General features: G+C 52.1%; 2 protein-coding genes across 2 annotated transcripts; both read left to right on the forward strand.

Annotated features, from left to right (window-relative positions):
• The first annotated feature begins 813 nt into the window (after positions 1 to 813).
• Krt74 (keratin 74) lies at positions 814 to 8,514 on the forward strand. The gene is made up of 9 exons (XM_026398760.2): positions 814 to 1,284; positions 1,931 to 2,145; positions 2,544 to 2,604; positions 3,132 to 3,227; positions 3,718 to 3,882; positions 5,408 to 5,533; positions 7,148 to 7,368; positions 7,821 to 7,855; positions 8,321 to 8,514. The coding sequence occupies exons 1-9, from the start codon at positions 814 to 816 to the stop codon at positions 8,512 to 8,514; spliced, it is 1,584 nt and encodes a 527-aa protein (XP_026254545.2).
• Positions 8,515 to 19,062: 10,548 nt separating this feature from the next.
• Krt71 (keratin 71) lies at positions 19,063 to 27,004 on the forward strand. Its single transcript, XM_026398751.2, has 9 exons — positions 19,063 to 19,509; positions 21,804 to 22,018; positions 22,661 to 22,721; positions 23,164 to 23,259; positions 23,592 to 23,756; positions 23,936 to 24,061; positions 25,145 to 25,365; positions 25,999 to 26,033; positions 26,793 to 27,004. Exons 1-9 carry the CDS (start codon positions 19,063 to 19,065, stop codon positions 27,002 to 27,004), a joined length of 1,578 nt encoding a protein of 525 aa, XP_026254536.1.
• Positions 27,005 to 27,294: the final 290 nt, after the last annotated feature.

Here is a 27,294-nt window from a genome sequence, read left to right on the forward strand (position 1 = left end):
GCTTATCCAAGAAAGAAAATTCCACTGGAGGAAATGCTGGCTGTCTGAAAAGCTTCTCACTGTTGAAAAAGCAACTTTGAGGTCACTACAAGCCAGACTGTCCCTGCTTAATACAGAAATCCTCAGACAACATCTCTGCAGGGGCTGAGGCAGCTGCTACCTGCTCCTTTCTACCCTCTCTCTCAAGTCCATTCCATTGCCAGACAGCTGTGATCCTTAGCATGACCCTGAGAGTGGCTCTGCAGAGCTTCTTTCCAGATCTTTAAGGATACCTTTCCAAGAAGAGTCTCCTTTTCAAGTCTCCTTTTCTCTGGCTTAAGCACCTCAGCTCCTCAGCAAGAATGGATACCAGGAAGATGGTTTCCTTTGGGAACAAACCTGGAGTGTCCAGATGAGCCCTCTCTGGATAAAGCCACGCTTTCCTCCTGCTCCTTGATGATAGATAAGCAAGAAGGAGGCAGCGCTGGCAAAACAGAGCTGGGAGATCTCGGGAGGGGATAACTCTCCAGGCCCCTAATTAGGGAGCACAGATAAACTCCAAATTAGACCACTCCAGTGTGCAAGGGCAGCATGTTCCACTTGCTATCAGAAGGGCTTTGTTGCTGCAAAGGGCTTGGAGATCTTTGTTCTGCAAATTGCCCATGGCCCCCGGCCCTTCGGCAGGGGCAGGGGAGATGGCACAGAGCCGCCCTGTTCCGGGGGCCTGGGCTCGGCAGGGATAAAAGGAGGCAGCGCTCTGGCTGCCCCAGCCTCGTGCTGTCTAGCCCCTGGCAACTGCGTTTCTCCCACTCTGTCGGTTTCCTCTTCCCCACCATGAGTCGGCAACTGAACTTCAGGTCTGGTGGTGACAAGGGCAACTTCAGCGTGCATTCTGCAGTGGTGCCAAGGAAGACAGTGGGCAACTTGGCCTCTTACCGCACTGTTGGCCAAGGGGCTGGGGCTGGCTTTGGCAGCCGGAGCCTCTACAGTCTCGGAGGGAATCGGCATATTTCTTTCAACGTGGCTGGCAGTGGCGTTCGGGCTGGAGGGTACAGCTTTGGGCATGGCTCTGGGTATGGAGGGGGCCGGGCCAGCGGCTTTGCTGGAAGTATGTTTGGCAGTGTGGCCTTGGGGCCCTCGTGTGCCTCTGTGTGCCTGCCTGGGGGCATCCACCAGGTCACTGTCAACAAGAACCTCCTGGCCCCCCTCAACGTGGAGCTGGACCCTGAAATTCAGAAAGTGCGTGCCCAGGAGCGGGAACAGATCAAGGCTCTGAACGACAAGTTTGCTTCCTTCATTGACAAGGTGGGTCTAAAGGAGGAGGAGAAGGTGGTTCAGTGAGGTAGGAGAAATTTCCTTAATGCCTGGGAAAGGGCTGGGCAACACGGATGGATGGAAGGGTGCAGCTGGGCCTCAGGAGGGGCTCCCTCATCATAAGGGACAGAGAACAGATTCGTCAGACATGCAAGGCAGGTAGAACAAAGGAATGAATGGATGAGCTGACTTCTTTGGGGATTATACAGAAAAGAGTGGGAAGTTGGGCAGAGGGTAGCCCTACCTTGAGAAAGCAGTGGTGGGCTCCTGGGGACAGCTGGGTAGGTCCCCAGCTCTCTGAAGAACATGAAGGGCTAAGAGAATCAAATGCTGTTCAGAAGGCGAAACTCAGAGCACAGGAAGAAACACTTAGCTGAGATATGAAAGAAAATCTCTTGGGACCAGGGTGGGCAACAGAAGAAAGCTGTGGCGCCTTTGAGTTTTCAGGGACTGGTAGTCCAGAGGTGAGGGAGCGAGGACCTGTAAAGGGTCGTTTTTGCAGCAGATGCCAAGGTCAGTGAGTCAGAACTGGAGACAAATGACTTTACAAAAATCCCCTTAACCTGGAGAGTCAATGGCTCTCAGGGAGCCTGAGAGCATCCGTGTGGTTCCAGGTGGCCATTGATTTGGGTTCCAGGTGCGGTTCCTGGAGCAGCAGAACCAGGTGCTGGAGACCAAGTGGGAGCTGCTGCAGCAGCTGGACCTGAACAACTGTAGGAAGAACCTGGAGCCCATTTATGAGGGCCACATCAGCAGCCTGCGGAAGCAGCTGGAGACCCTGTCTGGGGACAGGGTGAGGCTGGATTCGGAGCTGCGGAACATGCGGGATGTGGTGGAGGACTACAAGAAGAGGTGAGCAGGCCCTGCCAAAGGTCAGGGGTCATGTACCTAATCTCTGAACCACTTTTTTGGAGGTGGGGGAGTCAGCTCCAGGATCAGGAGCTCATGTTCCTTCTCTGGTTATGGCGGAAAGCCCCACCCTGTTTGGTGAGAAGGCCCTAGCTGGTGGATAGAGGGGCCTATGCTTATTGACCCAATAGTTTGGAAAGCCCCATGGGCACCTGGGTATTTTCCTAGGGTGCAGCAGAAGCACAGAAGTCAGATAACCCAGGGGATTCTTACCCCTACCACTAGCCTCAGTGCTCATCCCAGGGGGCTCTGCAGCCTGGGCACTTACCTGGCCGGCAGGAAGAAGAGACTACTTGGCTGAGAGGGCTGAGGCTTCTGCCATCTTCTCTCCCTGCCCGCAGGTATGAGGTGGAGATTAACCGGCGTACTGCAGCAGAGAATGAGTTTGTGGTGCTCAAGAAGGTGAGGAGAGAGGAGCCTGTGGTCTCTTCTGCCCCTCTCTTAAGCAACTCCGCTCAGGGCTTCAGCCCAGGCCACCTGGAGAGGGGGCTGGTGTCTGAACATGGTTAGGGTCCTAGTTCTGGCCTCCAGCAAGTTAGAGAGGAAGGACACACACAGGAGACAAGATAGGGACAGAAGGGAGAGAATTCTGGGATGGGAACAGGAAACCCTGGTTCAGCGTGCCCTTCTGTGTGACCTGAGGGCACTCAGCACCTCTCTGGACTTAGTGTTCTCCATATGCAGCAAAGGAAGTGCAGTCCCCACTGGCTTTGCCAGTTCCCAAAGATGCAGTGAGTCTGAGAAGAAACTGATGCTGAGTGATTCTGTTCATCAATGTGCTTCCCTGTGGGCAAATAATAATAATAATAATAATAATAATAATAATAATAATAACAATAATGTCATGTGGCTTTGGGACAGGGTCAGGGGAAGAGCAGCTAGTGGGGTTAGGGTTGTATTGATCCGTGGCTGTGGCTGTCCCTCTGCAGGATGCAGACGCAGCCTACACGGTCAAAGTGGAGCTTCAGGCCAAAGTGGACTCTCTGGACAAAGACATCAAGTTCCTGAAGTGTCTGTATGACGCGGTGAGGATGCCCCTCCCCAGCTCTGCTCTGTCTCCTTGCAGCTGAGGGCTTCCCCTGACTCTTCCAGGAGAGAAGGGGGTCACAATAGGGAGGGATGTTTTGGTGGCAAGGTGCAAATTCCTGCACTAGTTGACCATGAAAGTACAGCGTCCTGTCCCTGGAGTGCACCTAGGAGGCTGTGCACATAGGAGGCCGTTGATCTGGGCCATGGTAGTGGTCTTGCCCGCAGGCAGGAGAAATGACCCTGTGAGGTCCTACTAATGCACAGCTTCTTAGGTTGGGTGGAACTGTAGGGAATTCATTCTTCCTCCTGCTGCCTGCTGCTGTGAGCCGTTTTCCTTTGGCTCTTCAGACATCTTCAGCAGACACTACCCCACTTTGTCCCTGTGGAACCCAGTGACCCATTCTTCCAGGGAACACAGGCCTAGAAGACTCATGGGACACAGGAAGGAAGCTGGGGCCTTGACTCTGTCCTCATCTCTCATTCTAGGAAATCGCCCAGATCCAGACTCATGCTAGTGAGACCTCTGTCATCCTGTCCATGGACAACAACCGGGACCTGGACCTGGACAGCATCATTGCCGAGGTCCGCGCCCACTATGAGGACATTGCCCTGAAGAGCAAGGCTGAGGCCGAGGCCCTGTACCAAACCAAGGTGGGCACTGGGTGGGTCTCCCTCCTTCCTGGGAAGGGTGATCTCCACCTGTGAATGTGAGAGGTGGCCTTCCCAGGACACTGTAGATTCAGTGAAGAAGGGTTATAGCCAGTGGTTCAATGCTGAAAAGTCTCAGCAGACAGTATCATCAAAGATAAATCAGGAAACTGGTATGAATGGACGTACTCACTAGAGAGGGACAAGCAATCCTCAAAAGAGGAGAGAACGAGGTGTTCTTATTGTAAAACAAATGCATTTTCAGGGTTGGGGACATCTGCCATAGAGCAGAAGGAGAGTCACAAACAGAGTAGCTATAGTCACAAACAGAGTAGCTATAGAGGTTGGGTGGGGAGTGAGAGCAGGGGAGGCCCTGAGCTCTTTTCTGATGGGTGTGGGAAGATGTTCAAGAGCAATGTTCAATTCTAGGAGTGTTCCAAATAATGAAATTATGTGCTGGGTAAGACTCTTTGGGGCTGTCTTATGGGAAAATCCTTTCCCGGAATCTCCTCCAGGGCCTCTGCTCTCATGCTCCTATTCACACAACCATTAGATCCCACCTCTGCTAGTCAGCTTTCCTTCTCTGTAACAAAATGCCTGAGAAAATCAACTTACAAAAAGGGGAAAAGTTTATTTTGGCTCATGATTTCAGAAGTTTTAGTTACTTGGCCCTATTGCTTTGGGCCTGTGGTGATACAGTACACTGGGAGGAGGTGTGGGGGTAGATATGGCAAGGAGGCTGCTCATGGAAGAAAGCACAGAGAGGAGGGACCAGGGTCTCCATATCCTGCCCAAAGGCACACCCCCAAAGACCTAACTTCCTTCCACTAGGCTCCACCTTCTACACTTCAGTAGCACCAAGCTGAGGACAAAGCTTCTTGGGCCTTTGGGGACATTCCAGATCTAAACTATAGCACAATTCACAGCAAAAATGGGGGTGTCGGCCATCTGCATGTCTTATCCTGTCTCTTGTCCTGTCCATGGCCATGCCATTCCCTGTTTCCCAGAGGACTGGGCACAGGGAAGAGTAAAGCCACTAATTCCACCCATCCTGCACTGTGACCCCCTCAAGGGTGCATGGAACCCTGGGCTTCCCTCCTCTCTGCCCCCCTGACCAAGAAAATGCCACAGGAGAATGCAAGACTTAGGAGGATGGGGACCTTACCTGTCCCATTCACTGCTGGGTACCTGCGACAGAAGCTGGCCTTTAAGAAAATGCCTGTAGGAATATGTGATAAATGAATGAAGGCAAGGGCCAGGGCTCTTCTCACGCTGGGAAGTGCTTAATAAATGTGAGCTGCATCTTCTCCTTACCTAGCCCAGGAAGGACTGCAGGCCAGGTGACAATACAGGGGCAGGGATTGCAGATAGGTTCTGCTTAGAGAACAGGGTGAACTTCTGGGTCAGAGCTGTAAGGATGCCCAGGTGCCAGCTCCTTTAGCACCTGGCTCAGCTTGGTAGAGGGGGTGTTTGCCCAGGACCCCTCCCTGCCTGTCTCATCACTCCCCTCCCATCTCTGGAACACTAGATCCAGGAGCTGCAGCTGGCAGCTGGCAGGCATGGAGATGACCTCAAACACACCAGGAACGAGATGTCAGAGCTAAACCGACTCATCCAGAGGATCCGCTGTGACATTACCAACGTGAAGAAGCAGGTGGGCAGCTACTACCCTGCAAAGACCACTGAGACTGAGTTTCCTTTCTGTGATGGAGATACTGGGGTCAACCTTTAAGAAGAAGCAAGTTCCCTCTCCTGGGCTTAGGAGCCCCTGGGACATTACGGTTCCTCTCCCCCACCCTGCCTTGTGTCGCTGTCATCAGGATTGGGAGGATTTGAGCCTATTCTCCCACTCCCCCAGTTTACAGATGAGTCAAGAGGGACTGGAGGAATTGACTTGCCATGGGCCCCAGCTAGTCAGTATTGGGGTCAGGATTCAGGTCCACGTGTCCCCTTGCTCAGAATTTCTCTGTGTCTAACACACCTGCCCACGAGTGCTCAGGTATGCCCCTCTAGGAGTTTCCTGTGTGCCTCCTGCTTCCAATGGGCATGGAACATGGATGGGGAGTATGTGACATGTGTAGGGCCCTCTGTGGCCATGTCAAGTTCCTGCCCTCAGGGCGGGGCATGATCCTGGTGAAGGAGGCTCATGGCAACACACGAAGCCCTCCTGGATCCTCTTCCCTGTCCACGGGACCATTTCCATTTTCCCCAAGGGACCCTGTCTTATGTGAGAGTAGCAAATCCTAAATGCTATTTCATAGGCTGATGACCTTAGAGGCAGACAGATGCTAAATGGGGCATCCAGAAGAGGCCAGGTCAGCTGGCAAGTGACAGTTAGCCAACAGGCTAGAGACCATTATCCTCCCTGTGCCCCACAACATGCATGCAATGTAGGGGGCTCATTGACAGCTTTAAGGCCCACAACTGGCTGGTTCACAGACTCCATGAGGACTGCTCCTCCTCCCCTGCTAGTACCTGGCGTTACAGTGGCCCCGGGTGCTTGGCAGAGACCAGCTTTTGAGGTTTTGGCTGTAAGTTAGGGTCTGCTGTTCTAAGGAAAAGTGACCTCCCCCATTCAGGTCACATGCAGAAGCAGTTAGGCAGACCCTCCCTGCAGAGTGCCGGAGGAATCCAGACACACTCTTGCTGCTAACAGGAAGGAGGGTGTCCAGCCACAGTGGGGCCCCTGGGCATGCTGCCTATCATTAGGGGTGAGCTACTTGGAGACTTAGGCATGATTCTCCTCATCTGTTGTTCTTGACCCTATAGCATTGGTAGGCTTCAATCTCTGGAATTAGACAGCTTTTTCAAGCACTGAGTTTTCTTCCTGTCCTCCTGAAATGCACCTGCTCCTGTGGCTTCCTAGGACAACTCCTTTAAACATTCATCCACAGTAAAAAGTAGAGGAAACTGGGAGCAGTGGCACGCACCTATAATCCCAGTGACTCAGGAGCTGAGGCAAGAAGATTGCAGGCTCCAAGGCAGACTTGGCAAGTTCAAAGCGAGCCTGGACAACTTAGTGGGACCCTGTCTCAAAATAAAAAATAAAAAGGGCTGGGAATATGGCTCAGTGGTAAAGTGCCTTGGGCTCAATTCTCAGTATTCCCCACACAAAACACACACAAAAGAGGAGCCCCATGTTCTGGTGTTGGCTCTGGCTCTTCCTAGCTGTCACCTTGGGCCTCATCTGTAAAGAAGGAGTCGGGCTCCTTAACCCGTGTGATCTCAACATTGTTTTATGCTGATCTCCTCTTCCTCTGCCCCTCAGTGCTCTAACCTGGAGACATCCATTGCGGATGCTGAGCAGCGAGGGGACAATGCCCTTAAGGACGCCCGGGCCAAGCTGGATGAGTTGGAGGGAGCCCTGCACCAGGCCAAGGAGGAGCTGGCCCGGATGATGCGTGAATACCAGGAGCTCATGAGCCTGAAGCTGTCCCTGGACATTGAGATCGCCACCTACCGCAAGCTGCTGGAGGGCGAGGAGTGCAGGTAAGGGGCACAGGACAGCACTCTGGTCCCGAGCGGGGAGGGGCTGTGGACTCTCCATCTGGCTGAGGGGCTGCTGGGAGCTAGAAGATGAGAAATGATAGTGCTGGTGACATCGCAGTTGGGGGGGTGGGTTGCAGGTGGACTCAGCTACAGGGTCCTGCCGGGGTGTCAGATGTGGGTCAAGTGTGCAGGTTGGTGGTTGTGGTGCCTGAACATAGCCCCTGGGGTCAGACAGGCCTGGGGGCAGTGACTGGCTGTGCCACATCCCAGCTGTCTGATCCTGGTAAGTCCTGCCCTATCTCCATTTTCTCATCTGTAAGATAGAGGTTCTAATCTCCATCTGAGTTGTTATAAGGATGGATTAAAATGATTACACATAAGAACAAGAGCCCATTAAGGCATAGCTGAATCTAGACCCTGAGGTTTTATCCTTTATTTTTCCTGTCTTGCAGGATGTCTGGGGAGAATCCATCCTCTGTTAGCATCTGTGAGTATCCTTGGGAAAAGGGGTTGGGCTGGGAAAGCCAGGGACCCTGAGACACAGAGGTGATGCCACCTTGGCTTGTTGTCTCACTTCATCTGGAAGTTTCTGTTACTGCCTTGTGAAGTTTCTCTGGCTTCAGAGGACGCCTATTCCCTCTTGTCCCCTGACAGCAGTGACTGAAATCATGTCTACCCCTCCCTGCTGGCTCCTCCCTGTGGCACTGTCATCTAGAGGAAAGGGTGGGAATAGGGATGTCCAGGAGGGCAGGGTCCTTGTCTATCCTGTGTGTCCTCCCTTTACATCTAGCAGGTGACAGGTTCTCAGTCATAGTTGTGTGTCTTGACTGAAGACCACTGTCGTGGGATGAAACAGGGAGTCCTCAGAGGAGACAGCAGTTACTGTAGGGGGTCATCCTTGGTTAACTGACACCTGCTTACCCCTCCCCTGCTCTTGGCCCTTCCTCCTCAGCTGTCATCAGTAGCAGCCATTACGGTTACTATGGTCACCAACCTAGCTCCGTGAATGCTGACCTTGCAGCCGGTGGTGCCAGCAGCACCAGAAGCAGCCAGACCAAGACCCCAGGGACACGAGCAGGAGACCTCAAGGAGTCCCATGGCAAGAGTGCCCCAGCCAGCACCCCAGCCAGGAAGACCACCCGATAAGCCCACTGCCCTGCTCACCTCAGCACCTGGAAGAAAGGATGCCTTGGCCAGAGCCAAAGATGCCTGTCACGCCTGAATCCTCTGTCTCCGAATTCTAGGACTGTCTATAGTTCACTCAGCTACCCACATCACACCTCATCTTACTTTCAAGTGCTTGTCAATGGTCACCCTCGTGTGTCAGTAGGTCCCGTGCAGAGCTGGGGACTTCTCACTCTCCCCACTGCCTTCAGCTGGCAGGAGGCTTTGGAAGCCCAAGCCATGATCAGCCCAAGAAAGGAATGGTCATGCAGAGAGGGGCGGGGGGAGGGAGGAAGATAGATTTTCTTCTGCGCTTAGGTCAAGTTCTCCATTGTCCAAGAGGTTTTGCTACCCCTGCCAGCATGGTGGGGTGAACCCCGAGCTGTGCGACCAGAAGGTGAGAAGTAAGACAGCCTTCTGGTCCCTGCCCTTCTGGAAAGGTCTTTATGGCCTGACTATTATTTAGTAGAAAATGTATACATTCTCAGACCTTAAGGTGCACCCCTATTCACAAAACCAAGCAAAGGAGACCTGGGGATTTTCCACCCCTGTGTCCCTGAGCCACTCACCGCCCTTTTAATCCATGGTTACGTCCACCACAGCACCTACTGTGCACCAGGCACCCTCCATGTGCTGCCTCTAGTCAGCCCATCCTTGAGGAAGGCACAGTCAACATCCTTGGGGCAGACAGGGGCCTGATCCTCTGAGGGCTGTAGAATTTGTCCCAGTTACCCACCTACTTGCCGGCTCAGGCCTGGCTGACTCAGGGGTCCATGCTCTTTCCATAGGATGTCACTGCCTCTTTAACAGAGGGAGAGTCAAGTTCATGGTTCTGATCAGGGCTGCAAAACCACGCTGCCTTTTGTCAGGATGTGATCTATCTTTGGTTCTTCCTCTGGGGCTGGGTCCTATGGTGGCTTCTGACTCTCAGTTCCTATTGCCATGAGTCTAGTGAGTGGACTTGAGTTTGTCTCTAGGTGGTACCACCCAGCCAGCAGTCGTGGTGTGTGACATAAATATTGCTAAGAACGGCATCACCTAGTCCCACTGTGTTTGAATTAAGGACTCTGAATTTCTGCTGTGTATTCAATAAACTGCCCTTGAGTGATGTCAGAGGCGCATTCCTGTCAGCTCGTCAGTCTCTCCAAATGTCCCACCCTCTGATGATGGCTCCACCTGCCCAGGTTCCGAGCTGCTCAGTAGGTGACCTCAGGCTGCTGGGAGAAACAGGTACACTGTACAAACCAGGGGAAGGTGGCTTAGTGCCACAGTGCTAAGGGGTGACCAAAAGGGGAGGCTGGTAAGGGAAGAGGAGAGATCCATCGGTTCATCGGAAAGGAGCTCTTTAGGCATGCCATCACTGCAGGCCTGGACGTGGGTTTCATATGCTTATTGGCCAAGGGCTGGGAAGTCTCAGATTGTCTGAAATCAGTGGTGGGACTGGGTGTGTTTCCAAGTCTCTCAGCTTTGGCTGGCAGCATTTAGCTTCCTAGTCAGCTTTCTCATCAGTCTGTGTTACAAGAATGCTCAGAGGCCTTTGCTCCTATAGGCCTCTGGATGATGGTGCAGGGGTGAGAGGCAGGGGTTTTCTGGGCCCAAGAAGAGGCCTCCATTCACCTCCTTGGGCCTTGGCGTATTTAGGAATCCCTGAGGGCACAGAGCACAGGAATCTGGTGGGCTTTCTGCCCAAGTGCCTCTCTTTGATGTCACTGCTGTTATCACTGTGGGTACTAGACTAGTGCCCTAGGGACTATGGGAGTTCCATCCAGCTCTGCCACTAGCTGGTCACCTCAGGAGTTCTTAACCTTGTGGGTCAGGGACCCCTTTGAGATCTAATGAAAGCTCAGAGTGTAGTGAATCGTGTCTGCATGTTCAGAGGTTCATAGACTCCCAGGGCCCATCGTGGCCTCCTTGAGTCCTGCACCCCAGGGTAAGGGTCTCAGGACCAGATACCCCTAGGGTCTTTACAGGACTAATCACTCGGAGTTTCCAAAAGACCAAACTCCCAGTGAGTGACCCAGTAAGAGGGGCTATAGTAGCAGGGGTTGTGAATGGGACTCGCAACCTGAAATAGCATTTAGAGGAATACACAAGCCATTGGTAAAGTCACTTCCTTGATCAGGTCACCTCTTCTAAGGTCTCAAGGCAGGTGTGCCTCAGACTGCTGGATGCACCTGCCCTGGTGTGGCTGTGAGGCTGGAGGGCTACATCCGGTGCACAGGGGAAGGGCCAGGGCTAAGTAGATGTGATGCCCTGCGTGCTCCCTTGGTGTTGAGGAGGACAGAGGGGCTGCCTCCTGGGCCACCTAAACTACCTGCCAAATGGACACTCTTCAACATCTGGGCTTAATTAAGTTCCTGAGAGGTACATAGAGTGACTGTGTTCCTGCTTAAGGACTCAGCTTGGATATTTCCCTGAATGTCAGGAGGAGAAATCATGAGGCAGGACCAGAGGTGAATGTTAACTTCAATTAAAAACACATATGGCTATTTTGACAAGGATGCAAAGACTATTCAAAGGGACAAAGATTCTTTAATAAATGGTCCTGGGACAATTGGGTATCCATGTGCCAAAAAACCCACGTTGTGCCCTTACTTCACATCACATTCAAAAATGAGTCACAATGGAGTAACAATTTAAATATAAGAGCTAAAATCGTAAAGCTCTTAGAAGAAAATCCAGGAGTAAATCTTCATCACTTTGGATTTGACAATGAATTATTAGTTGTGATACAAAAGTTTAGTCACAAAAAATAAAATGGATACATTGGACTTCTTGAAAGTTAAACACCTTGTTCATTAAAGGACAGTGTCCAGAAAGTGAAAAGACAACCTACAGAATGGGAAAGAATTGCAAATTATTTCTCTAATAAAGGTCTCTCCAGAATATATGAGGAAATCTTAGAATTCAAGAAGAGGAAACAAGCCAGTTAAAGAATGGGGGAAAGAACTTCATTAGGCGCTTATACGAACAAGACGTACAAATGGCCATGAGCACAGGAAAAGGTGTTCAAGGTCAATAAGGAGGTGGAACTGAAACCCACAGCAAGGTATCAATTTACACCCACTCGGCTAACTATAATGATAATCAAAAAAATAAACAATATTGGTGAGGATGTGGAGAAGTTGGAACCCCTTTATGTTGCTGGTTGGAATATCAAATGATTAGCCTCTGTGGGAAGTAGTTTAGCAGGTCCTCAGAATTGCCACATGACCCAGCAGTTCCACTCCTAGAGATATATCCAAAAGAATTAAAATCGGATGTTCAAACAATAAATGCACACAGGTTCAGAGAAACACTACTCCTCATTGCCAAAGATGGAAACAGCCTAAATGTCCATCAAGAGTGAATGGCAGGAAAATTGTGATTATATATATATGTATTTTATATACATATATGTGTGTATATATACACACATATATATTATACACACACACACACACACACACAATGGAATATTACTTAGCCATAAAAAGAATGCCATCTTGATGCATTCTTCATTGATAAAACTCAAAATTATTATGCTAATTGAAAGAAGTCAGGCAAAAAAAGATCACATATTGTGTGATCCATTCATATGAAATGTCCAGCTGAGACAAAGTCAGACAGGTTGTAGGTTGGCGGTTGCAGAGGTAGGCAAAGGGGTGGGTGGGGGTGGGTTACCAATGGGTGTAGAATTTCCTTTGGGGGTAATGGAAATGTTCTGGAACTAGACAGAGGTACTGGGACAATGTTGTGAATATACCAAATGTCACTGAAATATTCAATTTAAAATGGTTCATTTTATGTAAATCTCATCTAAATAAAAAATAAAAATAAAATTTGGAAGGATAGCAGAGAAGCCATGTCCCTGGACTGTGCCCCCAGCCTTTCCCATATGGCACATGAAAACCTGGTATAAAGGTAGATAGAGCCATCCAGAGCCAAAAAGGGACAGAGACAACCTACCCTTTATTTGACTGGCCCAGGACAAGCCTGGAAGTCTTGGGGGCCTCTGAGGAGCTGGACTTCTAATGGCCAAGAGCTGCCCATCCTCTGGACATCTCTGTGTGGTCCAGATAAGTGCAGCCACAACTCTGCCAGCAAATGAAAGGCTTGTTTAACTAACTGCTGTGTCTCAGGCTTTGGTCAAGGAGAACCATTCATAGCCCTGTGTGTCCATCATCGCCCTTGATGGATGTTGGTGAGTTGAAGCAATTGAAGCCCAAGGAATGGCAATATCCCTTTCCTTAAACTCCTAAGGCCCTGGCCTCTGCATTACTTGGACCAGGATTTTGAATCTCTATCTTGCTGAAGATCCCAACCCCACTCTATCTTGCTTTCTAGCTAAAGTGGGCACAGATGTTGCTGGAAACTTCTCTCTTCCTGGGATTGAACAAAAGCTACAAGTCTCAGCAATGGCAGACCTCTAATCATGGAGAAATCCTTGAAGGCAGTCTGTGCCTTCCCCTGTCCCTGTATGCAGCAGGTACTGGCACAGAATGCAGCTCAGCAAATGTTGAATGGACACATAAGATGCCTAGTCACAGTGCTGTGCATGGTCCCCTGGAACCTCATCTATCCTTCCTGTAGCTTCTCCCTGTGCCTCCCCCTCGACCATGGTCTTCCCATTTTCTGATCTTACAAATATTCTCCATGTTTCAAACTTAGGGTATCAGGAAGCTTTAACTGAGCATCTGCATTTGTTGGTGGAGAAAGTCTCATTGAAAAGTATCTTTTGTTAAAGAAAATGTATATACACACACACATACACAATGGAATATTACTCAGCCAAAAAAAGAATAAAATTATGGTATTTGCTGATAAATGAGTGAAATTGGAGACTATCATGCTAAGTGAAATAAGACAAAAAAGAAAAAAAGAAAAATAAACAAAAACAAAACAAAACAAACAAGCAAAAAAAACCACCAAAGCCTGAATGTTCTCTCTGATATGCGGATGCTAACACACAATAAGTGGGAAGAGGGAAGAATAGAAGTTCATCAGATTAGACAAAGGGGAATGAAGGGAAGGGAGGGTGAATAGGAATAGGAGACAGTAGAATGAATCGGACTAGCTTTCCTGTATCCAAATATGAATACACGACCAGTGTAACTCCACATCATGCCCACAAGACTGGGATCCTAATTAGAATAAGTTATACTCCATGTAGGTATAATATGTCAAAATACATTCTACTGTCATGTATATCTAAAAAGCACAAATATATAAAAAAAAGAAAATGATCCTTTGTGACCTTGAAAAGTCCCCTTGTCCATCCTCCTGCCTTAGAAAAGGAATGTGCTCTCAACCCAACTAGTCACAACCTCTCCTGCTTTCATGGCGTCAGGGACAGTGAATGAATGAATAACTTCCTCGCTTGTCCCTAGCTGGAGTCACTGTGTTCCACGGCAAGTGTTGTCCACTCCTGGGACAACCAGGAGTGGGGGGCACGGGCACTAGGGGGTGGGAGCCCATTTGGGAATTCAGAGGCTGTGGAAGGACAGGGGGACGTGTGCACCTGGACTGTGGCAGGCACCGGCACTCTATGTTTATGCACCAGGAAGTCAGGACAGCTAGGACAGTTGGTGGCCAAGGAACAGCCCGCAGCCAGACTGCCTGGGTCTGAACCCTGGGTCAAGCACTAGCTGTGCAACCTTGAGGACATTGCTTAACTTCCTTGGGCCTCAGTATCTTCATCTGTAAAGTGGGGATAATAATGGTACCCACCTCCTAGGGCTGTTGTGAGGATTAAATGAATTAGTCTACGTGAAGGGCAGAGTGAACACTGCCCAGTGGTAGCTGCTACCAGCAGCTGCAGTGTCATTATGGTTATTTATAAAGCACCTCCCATCCTCCTCGGGAAGTAGGTGGAGCAGGGGTTGGTGCCCCCTTCTTAGAGATGTGGAAACAGAGGCTTGGGAAGGTAGCAGACCTGCCATGGTCACACGGTTCCTGAGTGACTGAGGCAGGACCCAAATCTGATCCTCAGGTCCCAAGTCTATACCCTTCAACAGAGGTCGGGGTGGGGAGGAAGGAGATGACTGGCCAAGCGCAAATGACTGGCCACAGAGCTAAACAAGGCAGAAGCAAGGGCTGCCCCCAAGGCAGCCAGATGCAGCAGAATGGGCATGGAGCTGAGTGCCTGGAGGGACACTCCCCTGTCCTTACACCCCAGCTTCCGTGGATGAGCTCACCTTTGGCCTTGTCAGGAGCAAACCTGCTGCCGAGCATCTGTCCTGCCCCAGATAAGTGGTTCTGACGGTGGCCAAGTCCCCCAGGAACTGCAGTCCCCCGAACTGGCTTGGGCTATGGGTGCTTCTACCTGAAACTTCAGGAGGATGTGGGGGTGCGGGGGGCGGTGGTGGACTTCTGGAGGAATTGTAGACAACATGCCGTGTCCTGGGCCCATGTGCTGAGGAGGGCTGGCGGGACCTGGGCTGTGTCATTCAAATAACTCAGCTCATTCTCTAATTTTGGAGATGATTATTTTGCTCAGAGAACCAGCTGCTTCTCTCTCAGTGCCTCCAGCCTCTGGCCACCCACCAGTCCTACCCACATGCCAGTGAGATTCTGCTTCCTCAAACATGGACTGCTTAGGTTTCCACCGGCTCCATAGCCCTCAGTGGCTCCCTGTCACTCACCCTGTCACATGAACAGTTGGGATTTGGGGTCACTCAAGGTCACCCTTCACTCATGATTGCTCCAGTCTGGTGGGATTTTTCCTCATAAATGACCTGTCTCCTGACGGCCCGGGCTGCTTTTCTATTTCTCACTTCCCGTCCATCCAAGCCTCGTCCCTTAAAAGGCTGGAATCCGAACCTCCTCCTCCAGGCAGCTCTGGTGGGTTTATTGTTCCCAAGTCTTGCCTCTTCTCTGTGCTTTCATCTTTCCCGAGCAGTTCCCCTCTTGTGTGGTACTGGGTTCTCTTGCCCTTTTGCCCTTCTTTCTCTAAGGGCCTCTCCTGGAGACTCCTGGGATCTGGGAACACGGAGCAGGTAGAGCAGACATGCCAATCAGAACCAAAGGATCATAAACAAATGTATCCAAGTGGCCGCCATCACAGGTACAGAGACACAACATTACAGATCTTGGCTTTGATTCTCTAATTGACACTCCACCTGTGACCTATTTACAGAGTAAAACTGGGGCTCAAACGTGTCCATACTGGGTCAGAAATTGCTCAGAATTCCATTCTCACATAGCCATCTGTGAAGGGCAGGAGGGACAGGAAGCTGCGACATGGTAGCTCATGTGTTGTCTCCACCAGGTCAGGAGGCCTCCCAAAGCAGGGACTCTGTCACCTCCTGTCCCCAATATTTCTAGCTCTAAATTAAAACAGGGGCTGAGGCAGGACCTTTGTCACCTTGGTGAAATGGGGCCTATCCTGGTTTTCTTGCCTCCCTCCCTTTTCCCTCCAGCAAAACACAAGCATCCCAGGAGCCCTAGGCCGGGTCCACCCTTCCTGTGGGTGGCCCGCACTCTCCTGCTCCATCCTCTATCATCTTCCTCATCAACAACACGGGGTGGTTCTTCCCTAATGGCCAGTGCTGATAACTAATTCATACTAGGGTGTTAGTGACTTGTTAATAGTCAGATGAGCTGCTTCTCCCAGGGATATCTGCATTGGAAGGGTCACAGAGACTAAGTTCTTTGGGGGCAGGAGATTTTGGATTGCCCTCTTTTGTACTTGATAGGTGCTCGGTAAGAATTTGATAAATAGATCAATACTAATGGACGTGAGGTGTGTCTATGGGGAACTTCCTATTGAGCTTTGTGCTTGGCAAGCATTTACTAGACAGTGGCTCTTGTTATGGTTTCTTACGGTGCATCATCCAGTGTCAGGAATGGTCTGAATGGAGAGCCTGGGGCCTGTGGGGACACCACCCCTTCCCTGTCCTCAACATCTGATGCCACTGTGTGGGAATGTGCTGATCCAGATGCCCCCTGGGAGAGGAAGGAGGGAGGAGAGGCCAGGCCAGTACTGCCTTATTTCCTATTTTTGGTCATTGATAAAAGTTATTGGACATTAAGTAGGCACCAGATACACGGGGAGCACTTGGTGTGGATTAACATGTCATCGTTATGACCACCATATTGGAATTCATTGCTCCATTGATAGTTGGGGAAGCTGAGGCTCAGAGAGGCCAAGCCAAGCCCCTCTGCTGAGTGATGGCATGGAATTCAGGTGCCTGGAGCCCGGGCTCCCATGTAGGTGAACCATCTCTGTTTGGCTGCTTCCCCAACAGAGTGGGATGCTCAGAGGCTGGGACTGGACTCTGAGGGGAAGCAGAGAGGGAGGCACCCCTGGGTACGTGGGATCTCACCCAGACCCCAGCAAACACAGTTTCTGACAGGCAGGTATCAATGGACAGAGGAGTCGGGGCAGAGGAGAGGGGATGGGGCAGAGTTCAGGGTTTTAAGCAAGATTTCAGAGGAGCCCAGGAATTTGTGTTAGAAGAGATGGTGAGAGAAGGGGTCTGGGCTGGATAGGAGCAGCTTGGCAAAGTGAAGGTGAGCCCAGTAGGTGAGGAGTCCTTAGCCAGGCAGGGAGCAGCAAGGAAGGGGCTGTGCGATGGGGCAGGGGCAGCAGCTGCAGGGCATTGGTGGCTGCCTGGGATGCTGCCATGCATGGCACAGAAACATACGGCCAGCAATACCATGCACAGAGGATCACCGTGCCAGGATCGTGGCCCAGGAGGCCTAAGGCATTATCCCACAAACTTCTGTGCTGCCAGAATTGGGCACAATTCTGGGCACACCATGGGTCCTAAGGGAAGGTGTGCCAAAGGGAGAAAGGGAGGGAGGGGGAGGGGGAGGAGTAACTTGGTGGGCTCTGGTCTGGAGAAGCTTCCTCCATCCTTACAGAGGAAAAGTAAGATGGGCATGGGGTGTGGCCTTAGAGGTACATCACGGGAGCTGAGCACAGAGTCACCGTCCTTCCACACATCCAAGCACAGGCTAAGGGCTGAGGAGGTGAGCAGGGCTCAGTCCTGGGCTATGCTAGTCCCAGAAGACCTGGGAGGAGAGCAGGAAATGGGGTGAGAGGGAAGGATGGATATGGAAGACGGAAAGGAGCGAATAAAGAGGGATGGAGAGAGATGGTGGAAAGAGGAAAGGGAGGGAGAGAGACTTGCTGATGAATTCAGTAGGAACGATGAAGGCAAGATGGCGGGCGGGTGGGAGGGATGAGGAAGAGAGGCGGAGGAGGGGAAGGAAATGGATTCCAGGCCTACCCAAAACAAGGGAGAGAGAGACCCAACCCAGTCTCTCTCTGGGTCCTCCTCCCTACTGTGTCCCGGCCAGCCAAGAGTGTCACACCACCATGGGGTCCAGGCAGGGATCTTTGAGCCAGGGCAATCTCCAGGGGCAGAGCCCACTGTGGTGATCATGAGGGGACTAGGGCCCATCGCAGGAGCCAGTAACCCAGGATGGAGGGGCAGCAGGCAGAGCCTAGAGGCAGGCACCATAGGACTGCCTGGCAGGTTGGCATCACGTTCACCGGGTCACCCCCGCTGGGGCCTGCTCTGAAGCTTGGACTCGTGGGGAGGGCCCCATGGGGCTTCCTTCTCAGCTCATGCAGCATGTGTTTGAGCTCATGTTGACAGCAGCTGAGGACAGGTGATACCTGGACAGGTAGCTCCAAGCCTCATTAGCAGATACACTTTGTAAGAGTGACAGAAACAGTGGAATGGACCATTCCGGAATCTTTCCTTGAAATCCCCAGGCCACAGGCTGGCTGCTGACTTCTCTGTCTGCCCTCTAGCAGAGTCTCTGCCCAGCTCCATCCTCCTCTCCTCTTCCTCATTGTTTAGTGCATGAAGGGCTTGCCCCTGCCCTAACCCCCAACCTGCCATATTACGGGTGTTGGAGAAGTGTGAACATCTGGTATAGAAGCTCCTGGCTGCCGTGTGCCCATGGCTGGCTCTGACCTGGGCTGCGCATGTCCTGTGGCAAGGACGGGGTCTCTCCACCCCATCCCCAGCTGAGACAGTTGCTGTTCTCTGTGGGTTATGTCTTCGGGATGCTGGGGAGGGAGAACACCTGAGTGATCTTCCCCTTTCCGGACACAGCTATGGTTGGAGCCCCCAGACACAAGGTGGCCAGCCCTGTTCAAGGAAGTGCATCCCTTCTCTGTTCCCTGAGCCCCCAGGAGGAAGCCAACCATCCAGAGAAGATTAATCAGAACAGAGATGGTGAAGTACAGGTGACGCCCCCCTGGAGAGGCTGAGGCCTGGGGCAAATTACCCTATAACAGCAGGTTAATTAGATAAGACCCAAATTACATGAGCAAGGCTTGCAAGCCCAGCAATTTGAAGGTTTCGTGTTGTTTCAGAGGTGGGGAGGGCCTGATCTCTAGCTCAGCATAGAGAAAATGACTTCTTGCTCCCAGGCAGGCCAAACCCACGAATTAAGCCCTGACTGCCCATCCACAAGCCCAGTGCCAAGCATATATAAAGGCACCTGCCGGTCCTCAGCACAGCCAGCAACGCCTTAGCGGGATTCTGCCTTCTTTCCTCCTGTGTCCTCGCTCCATCTCTACCAGCAAACATGAGCCGCCAGTTCACCTGCAAATCTGGAGCTGCCTCCAAGGGAGGTTTCAGTGGCTGCTCGGCAGTGCTTTCTGGGGGCAGCTCGTCCTCCTACAGGGCAGGGGGCAAAGGGCTCAGCGGGGGCTTTGGCAGTCGGAGCCTCTACAGCCTGGGAGGCACCCGGAGCATTTCCCTCAACGTGGCCAGTGGCAGTGGGAAGAATGGAGGCTTTGGATTTGGCAGAGGTCGGGCCAGTGGCTTTGCTGGCAGCATCTTTGGCAGTGTGGCCCTGGGGCCTATGTGCCCAACTGTGTGCCCACCGGGAGGCATCCACCAGGTCACCGTCAATGAGAGCCTCCTGGCCCCCCTCAACGTGGAGCTGGACCCCGAGATCCAGAAAGTGCGTGCCCAGGAGCGGGAGCAGATCAAGGCGCTGAACAACAAGTTTGCCTCCTTCATCGACAAGGTGGGTCTGCTAGGACCTGGGGAATCTGTGAATGGTTCTGCTCTTCCCTTCTTGAACATGAAATTTGGTTACAGCAGAAGGATTGAGGTTAGATAAGAAGAGGCACTTATTGTGCACAAGGCAGGTATATTCCAGCATCAGGGTGACTTTGGAGTCCCTATTTTAGAGTCCCTCAAGATTCTCCGTGTTGTCCTCTAAGAGAGAAAGCAGAGGCCGAGGCAGTTTCTAGTGGCAGAGGCTGATGGGGGCACTGGCAGGAGATCTGAAGGTAAAAGACCTGGTTCTTACTCTTGAGGGCCAGCTTGCTGCCTGTGCTAAGCTTAGGGTCATTCAGGCTGTGGTCAGGAAAGGCCAATTGTAGGGGACTGCCTATCCTCCTCCTGTGCTATGCTGACCTTGTCCTTGATCACATGATCAGTGGATCAGAGGCATTGGTGTGTGGTCATTCCAGGTCCTCTGCATTCACGGATGTCTCTGTCATAGGCATTTATTTCAGTTGAGGACCCTCTTGAGAGGCAGAACAGGACCATGGGGAAGAGGTTTCCATCGTCTCTGGAGTCAGGCCTGGCCTCGCCCCAGCCCCGTTGGTGACCAGTTGTGTGGCTTTGGAAAGTTGCATGTCCTGTCTGAGCTTCTGTCTCCTCATCTCTAAAGTGTAGATAATGGCCTCCCTCTTGGGGTTGTGTAGGGTTTAGAAAAGAAAATGCATGTGAGGATCTTGGCACGAGGCCTGATACATACGAAATACTCCCCAAATGGCGGTTATCATTGCTATCTTTTTAATGTCTAGAAGCTAAGGGAGGGGTGCTGGGGGGCAGGAGAGGAATCCTAGATCTGGAAGGATCTCAAGAGATCCTCCAGTGCAGAAAGACTCCTGGATTTTTATGAGTCAACAAAGGCAGGGAGGTTACGCCATGCCCAGGGCCATTTGGAGGATGGGAAAGGCAAGACTGGACCCTCAGCCTCCCACCTCCAGATCCAGGGGAGGAGACTAGAGGGCTCTGGTGGCTCCATGACAGTCAAGCACCAAGGACAGGGCAGCCCAAGTCCAAGTCTGGGCCATGTGGCCATTAGAGCTGACCTTGCTCCTGCCTTCCAGCCTGGCAGGGTCCCTCCTGCCCTCTGCTCAGCCTCAGGTGCCAGGGCTGGCTCTGCAGCTTCTCAGTCCTCCAAGCTTTATCTAGAAGATCAAGGTGTTCTGATGATTGAGGTCTGAGGGCCTGACACTTGGCTGGGCTAGTTGAATCCTATGGAGGGGGAATTTCTGGAGATATTGAAAGAAAGATGGACAGAAAGATAGTCTTGTTCACAAAGCTGGTCTGTTCCCACGGGGAAGGAAGCACAAAGCCTGGACAGTTCCAGAGTAATTTTAGTCCTAAGAGGAAATCAATCCCTTCATCTCAGGCTGCCAGAGAAGGTGGGCAAATCCTCTCAGCAGTCCAGATGGGTACATGGTGTGCATGTAAACTCTGGAGTCCTACATACGTGGGTTCGCTCTGTGGTTCAGTCTTGGGGAAATACACGAAGAATTCAGGATTGGTTAAGCCAAACCAAATGCTAGAAGACCTTCTAGAGACAAACTGGTGGACAGTCCTATCTCAACGCTGAATCCCAGGCAGTGTTCCCATGTCCTGTGTTGTGATTTGGACAGTAAACAGACAGTAAACAGATCAAGATAAATATCCTTTTGAAAGCAGGGTCCCCAAAATCATACAAGAGGAATGTATGTAGATCAAACTCCCCGTGGGGGCCCAGCTCCATCTGTCCATCTTGTCCCACTTGCCATGCTTGCTCTAGGGAAGGTGGACAAAGGGAAAGATAGAGGCTAGAAGGAAAGATGGAGTTTGGGCCTGACTGAGGAACTTTGAATATTTTTGGCCGAAGCCTCATTGAGCCTTGACATGTGATGAAACGAAAAGGAGACTCCCTTCTACAGAAAGCTCAGCCTTTCAGAAAGATGCACCTGTCCTGCTCTTTCCTACTGTTGCCAGGCACACCCATGTCCTGCACTGGTTTGGTCATGGTGGGCTCTGGGCGATTGGATGGATAGAGTATAGTGTCTGGGTTCAATTCTGGACTTTACCAGAAATTAAGCTGTGCGGCTATGGAAAGAGGTGAGACTTCTCCATGCCTCAGTTTCCTCTCCATTGAGCAGAGCTGTGATTCGCCCACCTCATGTGGCTGTAGTGAGGGGTGAAGGAGAATATGCAGGCAGGGTGCTTTGCACCAAGCCCTTGAGTGACAGGTGTGACTCTTTCTGTGGGGCCTCCCCAGTAACTGGCTTTGGGTTCCAGGTGCGGTTCCTGGAGCAGCAGAACCAGGTGCTGGAGACCAAGTGGGAGCTGCTGCAGCAGCTGGACCTGAACAACTGCAAGAACAACCTGGAGCCCATCCTCGAGGGCCACATCAGCAACATGCGGAAGCAGCTGGAGACCCTGTCTGGGGACAGGGTGAGGCTGGACTCGGAGCTGAGGAATGTGCGAGATGTGGTGGAGGACTACAAGAAGAGGTGAGTGAGGAAGGACCCTTTGTCATTTCCTGGACACCGGCCCCTGTCCCTCTAAGGGCCCTTGGTGGTCACCCCAACTTAAAGTTTTTGAAAGTGGGGTAGAGCTTGTGATCATACCAAATAGAATCCCCCTCCAAAAACATGCTCCCTGCCCCCCAGCCTCTGACCTGGCACTTAGGGCAAATGTCCAGTTAGTTGGGCAGTGGTCAGGGAAACCTTGGGTCAACCGCTAACATTCTCTCCAAGCTCCTAGGTCCTCATCAGTAGGAGCGGGGTCCCAGCCTGCTCTGAGGGGCAACCCTAGAGCTCTCCCCAGGAGCCCTTCATCATTTGTAATGCTTTGCCCTTATTTTGGGGAGCAGCTTGGTGCTTCCTCTCAGATTTCCCACAGGGCTTTTGCTCCACAAGCTTCTTCCTCATTTCCTAAGCTGGATCTTCAAAGATCCTCTTCTTCCAAACTCGATTGCATGCACCTCCTCCAGGAAGCCTTCTGTGCCCAGCTGTCCCCACTGCCCAGTCCTCTGTGGCCTCCCAGTCCTACGCCCTCCAATGGGCTCTCTGCTCCTCACTCAGGGTCTTCTCTGGGCACAACAAGGGGCTCTCTGTGAAATGCATGAGCCAATGAGCTGTGGCCTCTTGCAGGTATGAAGAGGAGATCAACAGGCGGACAGCTGCGGAAAATGAGTTTGTGCTGCTCAAGAAGGTAGGGGAAGGTGGCCGGCATCTGGGGGCTGATCTGGCCCAGGGATGCTGAGCTGGCAGCGTGCTCTGCCACCTGCCCCAGAATGAACTGATGCAGAGATAGTGAGGGGAAGGCAGGGGACTGTGATGAAAAACTGTCCAGGAAGAGCAGTGCGGGCCAGGGAGGGCCACCATGACACGACCTGACACCAAAGGAGTTCCCCTGCTTCATGGCACCTGGCCCAGAGGCCACAGGCATGCCTCAGACAGTGGCCTGGCTAGGGCTTCCTTCCTGTATTCCTGCAGTGGAGCGGGTTCTCCTGGGGTAGGGTGCTGAGGCATGGCTCCTCCATCCCCTTCTCCCTAAGCCACCAGGAGGGGAGGGCGTCTATGTCCCTGGGTTGGGGTGGCCATTTCCTTCCCAGCTGCTCCATGGTGACTGGAGATGACCGGGCATTTTGTAGGATGTGGATGCAGCTTATGCCAACAAGGTAGAGCTCCAGGCCAAGGTGGACTCCATGGAGCAGGACATCAAGTTCTCCAAGTGTCTCTTTGAGGCTGTAAGTCTGTCTCTCCACTTTACTTCTTTCTGAGGGCAGCCAGTGGGTACAACTCTGCTCCGGGGGCTGGGGTGGCAGCGGCCCAGCTCTCAGGAGACCTCCAGATAGTCACCCATCTCCCACTTCAACTCTGGGAAGCTCCTCAGCCTCCATCCTCTGCATGGGGAGGGAGGAGTCCGGCCTCCCTCCATGGTGGTGGGAATCTGTTTGGACCCCTAGGAAACTGACTCTGCCCACAGACATGGGTTCCAGGTTCCAAGTTGGCACCACTGGCAACTCACTCACCTTGCCTGGGTGAGCTTGTTGCTGAGAGACTGCTCTTTCCCCTGCAGGAGATGGCTCAGATCCAGTCCCACATCAGTGACATGTCTGTCATCCTCTCCATGGACAACAACCGCAACCTGGACCTGGACAGCATCATCGACGAGGTCCGTGCCCAGTATGAGGAGATCGCCCTGAAGAGCAAGGCTGAGGCTGAGGCCCTGTACCAGACCAAGGTGAGCGGGGCTGAGGCTGGGCTGGGTGGGCAACACCAGCAGGCATGGGGGTGGGGCCTAATGGTGCCCAGAACAGAGGCAGTGTCCAGGTGAGAGTCCATTGTGCCCTGGTCCCATGTCATCCACAACCTGGAAAAGCTCCCCATATTCATCTGCAACTCTGTGCTTTGGGGCCCTAGTTCCAGGAGCTGCAGCTGGCAGCTGGCCGACACGGAGATGACCTCAAAAACACCAAGAATGAAATCACAGAGCTCAATCGGTTCATCCAGAGACTCCGCTCAGAGATTGATAATGCGAAGAAGCAGGTAAGGGACGCTGGCCCGTGGTCAAGGGCAGGTGAGCTGACTGGGTAAGAAGTGAGTTGACTGAGAACTGTGGCCTCCCAATCTCTGCCACACAAAGAGAGGAGGCCAAGGAGGCTGCTGCCTCCAACACTTGGAGGGTCTCTGGGGCACTTCTTCTCTTACTCCAAGCACCTATGCTTTGAAGCTCTGTCACCCCAGAAGCCTCCTTTCCCCCAGGCTGGGCTGGGACCTCCTCCAACAGCCACATGCTCTCCAGGTGTCTGTGCTTCACTGCCCGGGTTCATACCTTCTGGAGTTTTCTGACACCTGTCCTCCCACCCCTACTACACTGAAAGTGGGCAGGGAGCTGGCTGCTTTGTCCCTCCCCAGATTCCAGCACCATGCCTGCACATAATAGCAACTTAATAAACATTTGTTGTTTTAATGACCGAGAAGGAGAAATAGTCTCAGGGAACACCCACTGAGGATTTACCCAGGTGGCTCCCAGGAATATGGGAGGAGCCTCAGCATTAGCAGATAAAGACAAAGATGCACACATGTAATAAAATAGTAGCAGCATCTATCAATTTTTCACATTTAATTCTCATGAAGACTCTGAGGGGCATTAGTTACCATCCCTGATGTTACAGATGGGGAAACTGAAGCCCAGAGAGGTTGAGTGGGTTGCACAGCTGGTGAGTGGTAGAGCTGTGCTTCGAATGAGGATCTCCTGATCAGGAGACTGGACCTCCTGTTCCATGCCCTTTCCACTCTCCTCTGGGACCTGGAACAACTCAAAAGCAGAAAGTCAATCCTCTTACTCCTTCTGTGTCCAGCAAACAGTATGGCTCTAAATGTCTTTGAACTGAGTGGGGCTCAGATGGTTGCCATCCCAAGGTGAGCAGGATGCATGATTTTCCATCACCACAAACATCTGAGTTCAGGGCATGGAGCTAGATCTCAGGAAGGACTTCCAACCCTTCTCCAACTAGAGCAGGGGTGTGGAGGTGGGCATCTCTGTCCTGAGATCTTAAACAATGGGAAGGATTTGAATGGAGATGATGACTCCTTCTAGTTTCCTAACTTCTCTAATTCTTTGTTTAGGCTTCTAACCTGGAAACAGCCATTGCGGATGCTGAGCAGCGAGGGGACAATGCCCTTAAGGACGCCCGGGCCAAGCTGGACGAGCTGGAGGGAGCCCTGCACCAGGCCAAGGAGGAGCTGGCCCGGATGATGCGTGAATACCAGGAGCTCATGAGTCTGAAGTTGGCCCTGGACATGGAAATCGCCACCTACCGCAAGCTGCTGGAGAGTGAGGAGTGCAGGTGGGTGGACATGCTCCGGCAGGAGGCCCCTGAGGGTTTGGGAAGAACCAAAGGAGAAAAAACGAAAAGATCTTTATCCAGAAAAGTTGAGTTCTCAGGAAGTGATGGAGTGGTGGGTGATAGAAATAACAATAGTAATTAATAATACCATCCATATTGTATCCACTCATACCATACTTATTTCATCCCTGGCAGTGCTACGTGGATTAGCTCATTCAATCCTTGCAACTTCCCTGGGTCTATCTGGGCACATCCTGCTGCCCCTTAAGCCCATTCCTCTATTAGCTCTTCTTGTTCCATCCTCCTCACCTGTCCAGGTGCACTTGAGCTCGTTGGAGGTGTGCTTGGCCTGCCACTCCAGCTTCCCCAGTGAGTTAGGGAAAAGGGAAGCTCTGTGTATGGGCTGGACACTGGCACCTCTTGCAAACTATTATTTGACTGAGGTCATTGCCTGGATACTCCAAAGATTCAGGGATGACCCCCAAAGCTTCTCAGGTTCTGCTTGTGTCAAGGAAGCACTGGAGTTTCTACAGGTATCCATTGGGCTCAGAAACCTACATCAGTCCAGGGGGGACAGCAGCTCTGAAGACTGGAATGGATGACATGCTCTTATTTCACTTCTCTCCCTAACAGGATGTCAGGAGAATATCCTTCCCCTGTCAGCATCTGTAAGTACTTGTGTGCTTGACTTTAAATTGTGACTGTGCAGGCAGGGAAGGACCTTAGTCACCCCTCATGTGTGCAGATAAGCCGCTTAAGAACCAGAGAGGGAAAGGCTTGCTGAGTTCCCAAAGCCAGAGTGTAGACCCATGGCCAGAGATCAGGTGTCCTGACTGCCTACCCAGGTCTCTTTCATCTTTATCATGTTGACTCTCTGTTCCCAGGGGATGGCAGCAAGAGATGGCTATTGCCAAAGACGGGGTTGGGGGGACTGTTCTATGATGAATGGGTCTGTGTGAGGCTTGGGAAGCTGAGTAAATTATAAGTAGACCTGGGCTGGGATATTAGAGAACGGGGATCTTGGAGATCAAGCTGACAGTATTGGATCTCTGGTTTTCTCAGCCAGGCTTCGAGTCACACCAGAACATAGGAGATCTTCTGTCTCTCCCTAGCAGGGGAGAGAGGTTGGAGGGTGGGAGATTAGCAAAGAGCTTAATAGGAGGGGCAGTGAGTGGGTGTCCAGGACAGGTGGGCACACAGGTACCTGGACCGAGGAGATGGACCTTTGAGCATTAATAGGGCAAAACTCAGCTAGATTGGTTATAAGCTGAGAAAGCTTAGGACAGGAAGTGGGGTCAGGTGCCTTTGGAATATTCTTCCACGGGACAGAGTAGCTGTGAGCCGGACCCCTAAGAACCCTGTGTGTCCTGGGGAGAGGAGACCCCAGCCTGCCTGAGTGGGTGCTGAGTCTGGCTCTCCCTCTGCAGCCATCATCAGCAGCACCAGTGGCAGTGGAGGCTACGGCTTCCGTCCCAGCACAGTCAGCGGTGGCTATGTGGCCAACAGCACCAGCTGCATCTCCGGAGTGTGCAGTGTCCGCGGCGGGGAGAGCAGGAGCCGGAGCAGTGCCAACGATTACAAGGATACCCTGGGGAAGGGCTCCAACCTGAGCTCCCCCTCCAAGAAAGGCAGTCGGTAAAGAGGGCAAGCCATGCCCTCCATCACCCAGGACCCCAGCTCTGGCTTCCACGCTGTGCTCCACCCCCATCAACCCCTCCTCCACCCTGCTGGTCCTGCTCCTGACCCCTGCTTCTGGCCTTGGCTAATTGCTTCACTTCTTCTGCCTGAGCCTGCTGAGCTTGGACAGGTCTGGACGGCCAAGCCCAGTGCAATTCCTTCCAGCACACCCCTGGACTCACCATCCCCCAGCTGCTCCAGCCTCTCCTCCTCTGCCAGCCTCTGTCTCAACACCACCCTGGACCTCAGATG

Source organism: Urocitellus parryii, chromosome 5 (assembly GCF_045843805.1).
Source record: "Urocitellus parryii isolate mUroPar1 chromosome 5, mUroPar1.hap1, whole genome shotgun sequence".
NCBI lineage: Eukaryota > Metazoa > Chordata > Mammalia > Rodentia > Sciuridae > Urocitellus > Urocitellus parryii.